Raw genomic sequence first — 13,566 nt, forward strand, 5'->3', positions numbered from 1 at the left:
TATTAGATTTCTGTTATAGGAAATATGACATTTATTTGTAAGTATTATTTTATTTTGTTGACTATATGTTGTTACTTCTACCTTTTGCTTATTCATACTGCATGCCCCATTTCGTTGTCATTTATGATTTTATATATAGGAGTTACTTGTCACTCATTGTCTCTTTTTACAGTAGTCATGCATGCGTGTTTTATTGATCGTCAGCTCAAACGTAGAGCTATTAGTAGTAGTCTATTTTTGATCTTTTACATTTTATAATAGTTTATTATACTTTTAATTATAGGAGTTGATTAGTTTTTTTCCTATTATTTGTTCTTTTACATTTCTATTAACTTGTATCAGAACAATTGTCATTTGAATGAATTATTTATTTGCATCTTATTAAAAAATGACTTTTAGCTCACTTCCTTTATTTACTCTGGTGTAGATATATCCTCTTATATTTTTTGTATATGCATGTTTCTCTTTTGTAAATACAAAACATGTCTTCATATATTTTCATCACATCCCATGTTGCCGGGTTGTACCGCTTTTCTGTTTGCAACTAAGCTCAGCCTGTTAATTGAAAGCTTAATCTTCCAACCAAGAAGTATAGGGTTCGAGGGTTACATACGCAGTTTGTGTACAAATTTTTTCTGTAAATAATCAACAACTCAGATTAGAATGAAGAAGATGATCCACACAAATAACTTGTCTTCAAATCAATCCTTGAAATGGGAACCTAAAAGCTCACTCTAAAGCCTAAACAAGAAATCACATAGAAAATTATATTACATACCATAACGCAAACAAAGTTCTAAATTGCCAATATGCAATAACACAATACAGACCAACTTCCCCTTTCAAGAAGCTCCATAATTTTCTTTTCAAAAGAAAGAGAATAGTAAAAGCGATATAGAACTACTGAACTCCTACAGCTTGACAGAAAAATAAGAACTTCTTTCAATTTCTTAGAAGAACAACGGCTATATCATCAAGCAAAACTCTCCTGATCGTTTTCGAAGTAAGAAGAAGAGTGTTTGCTCAGATTTGATAGAAGACCAGAAGATTTGCTCTCTGTGCGCACATCAAGAAGCATCTTCACTACCCTTCTCATGGAGGGACGGTTGATGGGAAGAGAGCTGGTGCAGAGAAGGCCAATTTGGAGGACTTTGGTGATCTCCATTTTGTTGCAGAGATCAAGCTTTGAATCGATGACGCTCTCCTCTTCTTTCTGTTGAATTGTGCGAAAAACCCACCTTACTAAATCCTTCTTGCCTAGTTCTGGATACACGGCAGGCTTGCCAGTTACCAGCTCCAGGAGTACAACTCCGAAGCTATATATGTCACTCTTTTCATTCAAACGAAGAGTGTAGGGATACTCTGTTAAATGAACAAGATAAACAAATCAATTGGCTTTATAATGTTTTCTACACAAATGACACAAAAATCTTATATATTTACATATCAAACATCTAAATTTTTACATTTACTTTTATCATAAAATATAAAGATTTAAATATTCGTTATGTAAATATATAAAATATTATGGTATGTCTGTAAATATCTTTTTTATAATATAAGAAAAAGGTTAAATTTCAAAATTACCCCCTAACTATTTGTATATTATCATTTTAGTCCATCATTATAATTTGCTCTAATTTGATCTCTCAACAACAAACTTTTATTACATCCGGTGCAAGGACGTAGAGGAACGTCCGGTCGGAGCTAAATTTTCGTCAAAAAACTCGGTATTTTCTTGGTACAACTAGGTATTATTTGATAATAACGATGAATACCGCTCTTTGAAGACCAATACCGAGTTATACCGAGCTATATCGAGAAATACCGAGTTGTACCGAGTTTTTTCTAGGAAAAACTCGGTACAACTTTTGTATAACTCGGTATTGCTCAAGATAGCTCGAAAAAACTCGGTATTGAATCTTCACATGATGTTATTCCTAGTTATTATTCGATACAACTCGGTATTTACTCGATACAACTCGGTATTTGACGGGAATTTGCCTCCGACCGGACGTTACTCTGCGTCCGGTCGGAGGACGTAATAATTGTTCCTCAACAACAGCAACAACAACAACAAGCCTTTATTCCACTATGTGGGGTCTGCTATATGAATTCTTTTTCTTCAGTGTGTCCGGTTAAGAGTCAAATTCTCATTTAACTCTAATAAAAAAAAAATTTTCTAATATTTTTAACCAAGTCTTTTTAGGTATAGCTCTACATTCCTTAATATAATTCAAATCTAATATATCTAGTTTCCTAACCGGCCAGTCATCGGAAGGCTGCTGTTTTATGTGACCAAAACATCTAAGGCAACTCTCTCTAATCTTATCTTCCACTAGAGCTACTCCAACCTTTTTACGTATATGCTCATTTTGTATCATGTCTCTAAGAGCAAAGCCCCTCATCAACCTTAGCCTATTTTTGACTAATTTTGTATAGTTGAAGGACTAAATTATGGCAACGTGAAACTCTGGGATTAATTGGCCATACATGAATGGTCTGTGGACTATTTTGAGATTTTTCTAAAAAATTAAAGCATTGATTTGTTATTTTAAGCTAAATGAATTGTTAAACAATTGACATCTCAAATTTACCCTTAATTGTCCTCTATAATACAGTTATATTTTCATGTAAATGTTCATTTGACAAATTCCTTTTTAACTGATATTTGGCATTATAGGAATTTATCTAAGTTTTTTTGCCAAATAAAAAATTTCAGAAAATGACAGATAAAAATTTTTGACTGAGATATAAAATAACTGGATTGAGATGTGGAAAATCAAACAAACAATGCGACAATTAAAATGCAAATTTGAAAGATTTTTTGTCATTTTCTCCTTTTTTTGTCAAGGAAAAGGAAAGTGTTAGACGATGTGATAAGATTTAGGTTTCGTTTGGGACGGCTTTCTTGTTGCTTCTTAAAGCAGCTTTCTAGTAAAAAAAATTAATTATTGAACTAAAAAGCTGCTTTAAGAAGCAACAAGAAAGCCGGGCTTCGTTTGGGACCGCTTTTTCATTGCTTTCTAAAACGGAGTTTTAGTACAAAAATAAAAAAATTTGTATTAAAACTCCGTTTTAGAAAGCAATAAAAAAGCCGTCCCAAATGAAGCCTTAGTCTTTACAAACTTCCCCTTTAATGTTATTATATTATCAATTTTTTTACTAATTTGATTATGTTTTTTCAGGACCAAGACAGCAAGCTTTTGGGAATTTCTTCAAGCAGGACCAATGCGACAAGTTCTTGTAATTTCTTTGGGCGTCTAGTGACAATTTTGTTACTCAGATACATGTGAAAGAAGGGAGGGAGGGAGAGAGAAGGAAGATTGGTGGGCATCAACAAGCTTGCAAGAACAGGGAAGGGCAGCTTTGACGACTAAAATAAGTGCAATTAGCTGGCCAGGATAAAGGTCCTAAGCGCAGCTCCAACCGAATTCTAAACGCTTGAATGGCGTCGCTCGCATGCTCCAGCCGAACGGTAAAACTTTCGCTATTTGGTTGCGGGTGAACAGTGGGACGCCAATATTGACATTGCACTTTTCATTTTTTCTATTTTTTTGTCTCCACTGAACTTGCTGAATAAACGCACGAAAGAAGAGAACGACCGTTACCTTCGCAAAATGGGGCAAAATGGAGTTCGATTGGAGATGAATCACGGCATTTTTTAGTGAAAAATGAGATTTTCAGTTGGAGATGCCCGAAAATCCCATTTTTCACTTAAAAATGTAGTGAAACTCAAAGATGTCGTGATTCATCTCCAATCGAACTCCATTTTGCTGGCTTCTGCGAAGGTAACCGTCTTTCTCCTCTTTGTCGTGTTTCTTCGGCAAATTCGGTTGATACAGAAAAATCGTGTTTATGAACATTGCGACGCCAATTGGTGTTGCACTATTCATCCGCAAGCAAATAGCAGAAGATTTGACGTTCCGCTGGAGCAACAGAACGAGATAATACGAATATTTGACATTCCGTTGGAGATGCTCTAAAAGATTATAGGCACTGCTGGTGCCTTGTGGGAGGAAATCCTTCAAATGCAAGCATTTAATTGTGACTATACCAAAACACAGCAGCTCTAGTCTAGCTAAAAAACAGAGGGAACAAGCATCTACTTGTCCTATATGGCTAGATCCCTGCAGACTTAACTTGATGTGCAGGATAACACAAACTAACAAGTTTTCATGAAGAAATTACTCAGATCAACTAAAGAACAAACAAGAACATTCCGAAACTAAGTTTAAATAATACTGTAAATGGCGCCAACGGCTGGATGCACCGCATCAGAACAAACAAGAACATTCCTGAATGAAAAGGCTTCATACCTGGAGCTATGTATCCACGTGAGCTAGCAATGGCTGACATTGATTTAGGCCCCTTGCCATTACCAATCCCAAAATCTGCAATTTTAGCTCTAAATTCTGCATCTAAAAGGATGTTATTTGATTTAAAATCTCTGTGAACAATTGGCGGAACACAGTCATGGTGCAGATAGCACAATCCCTGCGAAGCATCCAAGGCTATTTTATACCTTGTAGGCCAATCCAAAAGCCTCTCCTTGCTTCTATGTAGCAAATCTCCCAAGCTCCCGTTTGCCATGTACTCGCAAACCAGGAGGTTCCTTTCCATGTTACTGTAACAGCACCATTGCTTCACAATATTTTTATGTTGAATCATCCCCAGAGCTTCTTCCTGGTTATTGTCGTCGTTTTTCGAGTCTTTTTCTTTACAAAGTTTCTTTACTGCTACAGTCTCGCCGTTGCGGAGCACAACCTTGTAAACCTTCCCGGCAGCGGAGCCGCCGATGATGTTATCCTCGTGTAATGAATTCAGTATCTCATATTCACTGAAGCCAAATTTATGGAAAGAAGGGAGAATCAACCAGGACTTATCCATTCCCTTTTTTGTTCTTCTACTGTTCATATTCCTCAAGTAGAACAATGAAATCCCAACAAGGGCAGCTAACAAGATAACTCCAAGAAGCCAGAAGAACTTCCTATGGGCATGAGTGGCAGCAGAGCATAGTCCATTGAGATCCCAGCATAAACCAGGATTTCCAAGGAAGCTAGTTTTGTAGACTTCGTTGAGGAACAATGGTGGAATTGGACCAGAGAGCAGGTTATTGGAAAGATTGAAATTGATCAGTTTCAAGTTCTGTAATTGTATGGGGATCTCGCCGGTGAAGGCGTTTCTGGAGAGGTCCAGGTAGTGCAGTAGTGACAGGCTTCCAAGTTCTTGTGGAATCCCGCCGGAGAAATTATTGCCGGCAAGGTTCAGCTGCGTTAGATTCTTCCAAGACTGAATTTTGAACAACACGCCGGAGAATGAGTTGTTATGCAGGTCCAGCTGTTTGAGTTCTGGAAGCAATCCAAGTGACTCCGGTAAAGGGCCGGTCAGTTCGTTATCGGAGGCCGAGAATACGGAAAGCTTAGAGAGCGACCCGATTTCAGCCGGAATATACCCGCTAAACTTGTTTCCGGCGATCCGCAAAGTGGTGAGATTGGTGGCGCCGGCGACGCCGGATGCTATGTTTCCGGATAGGGAGTTGTCAGTGAGTTCGAGAATCCAGATATGAGGAAGACCCCAGATACTGGCAGGGACCTCACCGGAAAGCTGGTTATTGGCGAGGCGGATGCGGGTGAGAGTCTTGCATTGACCGAGGCCTTGCGGCAAGCCGCCGGAGAGGTAGTTGTCGAAGATAAGAAGCTCCTGTAGAACCCCGCCTTGGCATATCTCCTTCGGGATCTCGCCGGTAAGCTGGTTGCCGGATAGATCGAGGAACATAAAAGGCGAGCTTTTGCCGAAATTCGCTGGGATGGGCCCAGAAAGATTGTTCGAAAAAATGCGAAACTCAAGGAGTTTGCCAGCCATGGCAGCGGTGGTTGGAAGAGAACCGTTAAACTGGTTCTTGTAAAGGTGGAGGCTTTCAAGCTCTGGGATGGAGAATACGTCATCGGGAATCGGTCCGGAGAGGGAGTTCATCGCGGCGTCAATACGGCGGAGGGCTGTTAAGTTAGAGAGCCCGGCAGGGAAGGTGCCCGTGAGAGAGTTGCTGTAGAGCTCAATCTGAATTACGGAGGAGAGGCCTGAAAGAGTGTCCGGGATGCCACCGGTGAGGGAGTTCCCGGAAATATCGAGGTTTGTAAGCTTGGAGAGATGCCCAAGAGGCCGCGGTATCTCACCAACAAGGCGGCAGCCGGCGAGCCAGAGGATTTCGAGATTGGTAAGATTGGCGAGAGAGGAAGGTATGCGGCCTGGGGAGAACGGGTTGTAGGATAGATTGAGCTGGCGAAGAGTGGAGATGTCACCAAGAAAAGGGGGAATGGTTTCGTTGAGCAGGTTAGCAGTCAATGAGAGGATTTCGAGAGATGGAAGGAGGGCGAAGGAGGGAGGAATGCCGCCTGAAAAGTTGTTTCCGGCGAAGTCGAGGTAGCGGAGAAGACGGAAAGAAGAAAGTGACGGGAGTGGGCCGACGAGGAGGTTTTGGGAGAGGTCGAGGTGGGTAAGGGAGGAGGAGCAGTTGAGGAGGGAAGAGTCGGGGAGGGAGGAGTTGATGTAATTGTATGAGAGCGAGAGAAAGCTGAGGTTTTGGAGGAGGCAGAGAGCTACGGGAAAGGGGCCAGCTAAGTCGAAGCCGGTGAGAATGACTGACGTGACGGTACGGTTTCCGGCGTCGTCTCCGGCGGGGGGAGAGCAGGTGATGCCAGTCCAGTTGCAGGGGGTGGAATCGCTTAGTTTCCAGTTGGAAAGGACGTTATTTGGGTCGTCTAAACCGTCCTTCACCTTGAAAAGATTATCTACTTCGGGGTACAGGGCAAGCGGCGTTGGCAGTAGTTGAATGAAGAGCAGAGCAGTGACAAGGCAGTAGCTTTGCATCTTGGCGTTTCTCTCAACTCTCTTCCTCTCGCGCTCTCGATTCTCCTCTTAGAGCAGAGAAGTAGGAGAGGGTAAAATGAGACAAGAGAGGGATTCGATGGGTCTGGCTGCATGGCCGGCAATGCAGTTGATGTCAACTGCGCGAGAAGTTTCTGAGCTCCAATTGGAAAGGAGATACTGGAATGGACGTGAACGGAGGATTTATTATTATTATTATTATTATTAAAAAAATTGAGTGTTTAAAGTATGATATTTACAAACCTTTATATTTTTATTTGATCTCATAATCTCCCTTAGGGGTGAGCTCGGCGGTGAGCCGGTTTGAACATGACTCACTAATAAGTTTATGAGTCGAGTTTATTGAGCTTTGAGTTTTAGCTAGAGCATGTAATCGAAACGGGTTCGAGTTTGTGCTCAGTCCGACTCGACTTATTAGCTCGTCGAGCTACTTGATTTTAAAATTTTTAATATAACAAAAATTCGAGCTTCATAAATGAGACGAGTTCTAGCTTTTCAATCAAGCTGAACTCGAGCTTTTTAAACAAGCTCAATAAAGAGCTGAGCTTAAACTTGATTTTTATATAGCGAGTCGAGTTTAAGCTCCTTAAAGAGCTCGAGCTCAATATGAGCTACTTTAGCTTAGCTAGATTGAAGAATTTCACGACAGAGAAATCAAGAAGAAGAAAAGGAAAGGGATCGAGAGAAGAGCATTTCAGAAAAACATAAAGAATGTTATTTTCACATTAACTCCAGACTAGTACAGACTAAGATATATAGGTATAGCTATTAACAAGACTTAGAAAAAGGCTACATAAAGAGACACAGATAAAGCTAAGTACAGAAAATATTTATTTCTCTAATACTCCCCCGCAAACTGAAGGTATACGGTTGACAGTCAGTTTGGTGCGAAGTAGATGAAACCTAGGTGTTGATAATGGCTTTGTAAAGATGTCTGCTATCTGATCAATAGTACTGATAGGTTTGATCTGAATGTTTTGTTGGTGAATGTGATCTCTAACAAATATGTGGTCTATTTCAATATGCTTCGTTCTGGCGTGAAAAACTGGATTATTAGCCAGTGCTATAGCAGAAGTATTATCACAAAAAATTGCGGTGGGTTTATCTTGATTTATGCCGAAATCAAGTAATAGACGTCGGAGCCAAATAATGTCTGCCGTGAGAGCTGCAAGCGATCGATACTCTGACTCCGTGGAGGATCGAGCTACGGTGGTTTGCTTCTTGACTGTCCAGGAGATGAGTGTGTCGCCTAGAAATGAACAGTAGCCCGATGTTGATTTCCTTGAAACTGGATCGCCGGCCCAATCGGCATCTGAAAAAGAAGTGAGGGATAAATTAGATTTAGAGATAGGAATACCGAAATCGATCGTACCTTATAACATTTAAGTAATAAAATTTTTTATGTTTTAACTTTTTGCGTTGTCTTCAATAAAAAAATAATAATATACCTATAAAAATTTGATATCATGTACTAATAATTAAAAATATATATATGTCACTTCATCAAAATTAATTACTTCATCTTTCAAAATTAGATATAAAAAATGACCAATTTAAGCATTTATGTCTATGATCACTTCAAACTGTTTTCTAAGTTTGAGAAATCTATTATGTTTTAAAAGCTTTATAAGTAATTTTGAAGTTAATAAATTTGTGGAATATATTGCCTTTTGACATGTGATCTCAAATAAAATAAATATGGATATTGATATATTTTGTTCATGAATATTGAATAGGATTCTTTTTTGTACATTTAGTACTAGTATTGTGACACATGATTGATATAATATCTGATGTGATTCTATAATTACGCTATTATTGTTTAAATTATTAGACTCGAGCAAAATTACTCTTAACTATGATATATTATGTCACAACTCAATCTGATAAATGTATAAATTCTATCTCAACATGAGGTTTTAGATGCTCATGATGTTGTTACAAGTATCTATTACATTTTTTATCAACCCATTGCATTTTGGTTGATTATGGGATCAATTATTCATTTACTTCCTAATGTTACTTTAATTTACTACACTTATCTTCTTAATTATTTCCCTTTTCTCTATCTAAGTGGAGATTATATGATAACCAGTAGGATTTGCTTTTGTGATTTGGAGATATCTTTTAGGAAGTAGAGGTCTAGTCTAATTTTGATACCCATCTATAAGTTTGAAGTTATTTTGGGTATGGACTAATTGAGTTGGTTTGATGTTCGGATTGATTGTTTAAAGAAGATAGTCGCATTGTTTTTGGGCTGTGAAAGTTGTTTATTTTAAAAAGTTAAAGGAGTTTTGTCTTGCTTGATTTTTGTTATGTAAGTAGATAAGTTATGAAAGAAAGTTTTGTGGTATTTATATCTACAGTTCTGGATATGAGTATAGATTTTGGTTCTCTTTTTAATGTCAAAATGTTATAGGACTTCATTTTTTTTTAGGAGATAGTGGGTTTGGCTCTAGATAGAAACATTGAGTTCTGTATTGATGTACTTTTAAGTACAACTCTCATATTCAAAGATCCATATAGAATGACACCTATAAAGCTTCTAGAGTTAAAAGTATAGCTTCAGGAGTTAATGGATAGGATTATTAGCCGCTATATGGTCTGTTGTTTATTTTTAAGTTAAATTGGAAAAAAAAATATGAATAGTTTCCAAAATTTTGATCTTGGTTGTGGCCTATTGTAAACTATCATGATAAGACATGTTCATTCTATGGGTCATATCAGATTTGATTGTGATAGTGGTTATGCATAAAATAAGAGTAGATTAGAGCCTAGAGATTCTAGAAAAGGTTCATGTCTATCTATCTATATTTATAAGAGGTAGTGTAGCAAATTTTATGAGTTCTATTAGTGGAGAACCTATTTAATATATTTGTAGCACTTAGGCTAGTGTTACAAGATGACTTGGAAATACTTTTGATGTGGTCATACTAGGCACAGAGGTGCTGACTATATGTAGGATGGATTTGACAGGCATCCTGAGGAAAGAACTGAGACCTTGAGACTAGTGGGGAGATTAAGTATAGCTCCACCTCGTGTATTTTTTATGTATCCTCTAGCATAGATGGTTGTCAATCTATAAGGAGACGTGTTTTTTAGGCTAAATGAGGTCCAACAGTATTGTTGCTTTAGCCTCGATACATGCAAGAGTGTATAGCTTGACTTAGCATGAGGCTTGGGGATGCGCCTTGTGAAAAACTCTTAATTATTTTTAAGAACATTTTGACATAGAACGATTAAAAAAATATTTCAAGTGTTAAGTCAAAATCAAAAATAGTCTTCGACATAACATATATATTACTTTTCTTTAGTTTTTCTAATTTTTTCATAATTTTGGGGCTTAGGTAAAATGTTTAAAGAAATTAGCACTTATCAGTGCAAATATAAATTTTGGGACTGTTAAGTGTCTGTTTTACAAACAGTTTTTATTAGAGTCTTTTAAACATGCTTAGCTCATTTATGATTTTTTTTTTTGTAATTTTGGATAACCAATTTGGAAGATATAAAAGGACTTTTGGCTAAATTTCAATAATTAATATAATTATCTATATGTTATTTGATCTTTTTTTTATAAAATATTATTTTATTATTCCACTTAACAAATTTTTTAAAAAGCATGCCTCATTTCGGGTAAGAGATGAAAAAGGGAAAAAAATAGAAAAAAATGAGAGAAAAGAGAGGAGAGAGAAAATAAAAATCCAATTTTGAGTGAATTCATGCCATTTTTTTCCATCGGTCTAAATTCTATAAGATGGCGGTGAAGCATGCAATGCTTTATGGTGCTGAATGATGGCCATTAAAAGAGAAGCATAATACTAAGTTAAGTGTGGCAGAGATGAAGAAGCTCAGGTGGATGAGTGGTTTTACCCTTAGAGATAGGATACAAAATGAGCATATACGTGAAAAGGTTAGAGTAGCTCCAGTATAAGATAAGATTAGAGAGAGTCGCCTTAGATGGTTTGGTCACATAAAACGGCGGCCTTCCGATGACCCGGTTAGGAGAGTAAAGGTATTAGATTTGACTTATGTTAAGAAAGGTAGAGGCAGACCTAACAAGACTTGGTTAGAAAATATTAGGAATGAACTTTTTTTATTAGATTTAAACGAGAAATTGACTTTTAATATAACACAAAGGAGGAAAAGGATTCATGTAGCCGACCCCATGTAGTGGGATAAAGGCTTGATGTTGTTGTTGTTGTTGTTGTTGGTCTAAATTCGTCTCGAGGTAAGTCACACTATGCCTAAATGTTTAAAAATATATAATCTACAACTAATTTTTTAATTAAATTTGTGTTCTTATTTTAAAAAATGTGAATAACTTTGATTTGGGAAAACTTTCATTGCGTAATTTTTTCTATGTTACAGAGATTGAGATTATATATATTTTGAGAATTTTTTAGAAATTTTACTAGAGGTTTTGAAATTCCTGAGATTTTATTGAATAGAAAATTATTTGGATATTAAAAATAGTGTTTTAGTATGAAAAAAGTCTTAAAATATTATTTTACACAATTCTTAATAATTTGATTATTTTTAAAAATATGCATTTTTCCTAGTAGGGTTTTTTATTGTCTACCATTAGAGAAAACTATAAAATTCTAACGCATGCTCAATTATACTTTAATTACTATAATATGATTAAAATGTGCATATATAAATAAATAATATCTATTGGGAGTCATAAGGGCCATAATTTTTTGAGATTCTATTTGTGTAAGAGAATATTCTAGTGTCTATAAGGCATGTTCTGATAACTTTAAGTCATATTCTAGTGCCTATGAGCATGTTCTGGTACTATAAGTATAAAATGGATTCATAAGGGACTAGAATCCTTTAAGATTATGTTTGTATATGAAGAATATGATATGAACTATTCTACGATATAAATTACAATTTATTTATCTGCTGAGTAATATTGTTTAAATAATTGAATAACTGTTATACTCTTATTACATTTCTTACTACATTGGTTTATTAGAATACATTTAACTATTTTTAAATATTTCATAAAATATTTAATAAAAGAATTAGGAAATTTAGAGTAGCTTGTGTGGTTTGCTGTACTATTGTAGCTTACTGTGATTTTGTTTCTAGTTTTCAGGATCTTGGGATTTTCATGTCACAACTCAATATAATAGGATCTGTCTTGATTGGATTTGATTGTGACACGCCTGATATAGTTATAGGTAAAACTTATATTTATGCTTTGCCATATCAAATTTTGTTTGAATCAGGTGCTAGACATTCTTTTATTGCATTTATATTTTATACTATTGCATTCTACTTTATTTATTATTCTACCTACCATTGATTCTATAATGTTTAGTTGCATCTGTCTATGTGAGGTACATATGTCTGATAGAAAGTTCAAAAAATACTTTGATATTGTTAGATATATATGAATTTGATGCATTCTAAGTATCGACTAACTGATTCAATACATGGCTTGAATTGATTGTCCAAATAAGAGGGTAGCTTTATTTATGGAAAATATTAAGTGTTATTTTTAGGGAATTTGAGGAATAATATCTTTTTTTTTTTTTTTTTTTTTGGGAATTTTAGCCCATTTATAGCTTGGATGTTTTTTTACAGATCTAAACCATTCTAAGGATGCTTCACACATAGACTCGAACCCTGGACCTCTTAGTTGGAAGCCTAAGCTCTCAACCAATAGGCCAGGGAGAGTTGTGTAGGAGTAATATCTTGAATAATAATTGTTCTACAAGTAGATAAGTTTAGGAGGAAAGTGAATATGATATTTCTAGCGTATGTGAAAGTTAAGAGAATAATTCCTAAAAGTGTCAAGAACGTCCCTAAGGGCATCTCCAACGGAAAATCTCATTTTTCACTCCAAAATACCGTGAAACTAAAAAATGTCATGATTCATCTCCAATCGAACGTCATTTTACCTGTAACGGTTGTTCATACTTTTTTCGGCAAGTTCGGTAGAGACTAAAAAATGACTAAGATGAACAGTGCAACAGCAATATTGACGCGCACTGTTCATCCACGATGAAATGCCGTAAGAATTGCCGCTCGGTTGGGGCATTCGAAAACGGCAAATAGTTGTTTGCCGTTCCATTGGAGATGCTCTAAGGCAAAGGAATTTTTTGATGTATTTCTTGAGGAATTAGTCAGTATGTCACCTGATAGAGAAATAGAATTCTATATTGAGGTTTTGCCCAGTACCACTCCCATTGCTAAGGTTCCATACAATTCTTAAATTAAATAAATACTATCTCTCAAAAAATAAATAGTTTTGAGAACAAGATATAATAAAACTTTTCAAGAGAAATGAGCAAAAAAATATTAAACAAAAATATAAATCAGGTGGTTTAGCTCAAAAATTTTTACATAAATGTCTAGATGCCTAACATAACCATTAATTCATCTACTTGAGCTATCTTTTCTTTGCTTCACATGAGTGGAGAAACCCTCATAATACTTTATTAAAGAGAATCTTATCTTCACATTTATCATGCATGATAAAATATTTAATATGATTATAGTTTACAAAACATAAAATAAATATAATTAAAAAAAATTATCTTATAAGTTGTGCTGATGTTTGTGGGTGAAGGGTTGGGAATATAATAGCCAAAGATCAAAAGCAAATAAGGTTTTGATTTAGCTTACAAATTTCTCTCACATTTTCTCCAAATAGAATTTTAGCAA

The 13,566-nt window shown here is 36.0% G+C and overlaps 1 protein-coding gene across 1 annotated transcript; it reads right to left on the minus strand.

Annotated features, from left to right (window-relative positions):
• Window positions 1-578: 578 nt before the first annotated feature.
• Window positions 579-7,051, minus strand: LOC110112605 (receptor-like protein kinase HSL1). The gene is made up of 2 exons (XM_020844893.2): window positions 4,320-7,051; window positions 579-1,362 (listed from the first exon to the last, which is right to left on the minus strand). Exons 1-2 carry the CDS (start codon window positions 6,868-6,870, stop codon window positions 974-976), a joined length of 2,940 nt encoding a protein of 979 aa, XP_020700552.1. The 5' UTR covers window positions 6,871-7,051; the 3' UTR covers window positions 579-973.
• Window positions 7,052-13,566: the final 6,515 nt, after the last annotated feature.

Source organism: Dendrobium catenatum, unplaced genomic scaffold (assembly GCF_001605985.2).
Source record: "Dendrobium catenatum unplaced genomic scaffold, ASM160598v2 fragScaff_scaffold_459, whole genome shotgun sequence".
NCBI classification, from domain to species: Eukaryota; Viridiplantae; Streptophyta; class Magnoliopsida; order Asparagales; family Orchidaceae; genus Dendrobium; species Dendrobium catenatum.

Coding starts and splice junctions, on each gene's coding strand:
- LOC110112605 (XM_020844893.2), bottom strand. CDS start 6,870: ATGCAAAGCTACTGCCTTGTCACTGCTCTGCTCTTCATTCAACTACTG. Junction 1,363..4,319: donor ACGTGGATACATAGCTCCAG/GTATGAAGCCTT, acceptor TTCATTTAACAG/AGTATCCCTACACTCTTCGT.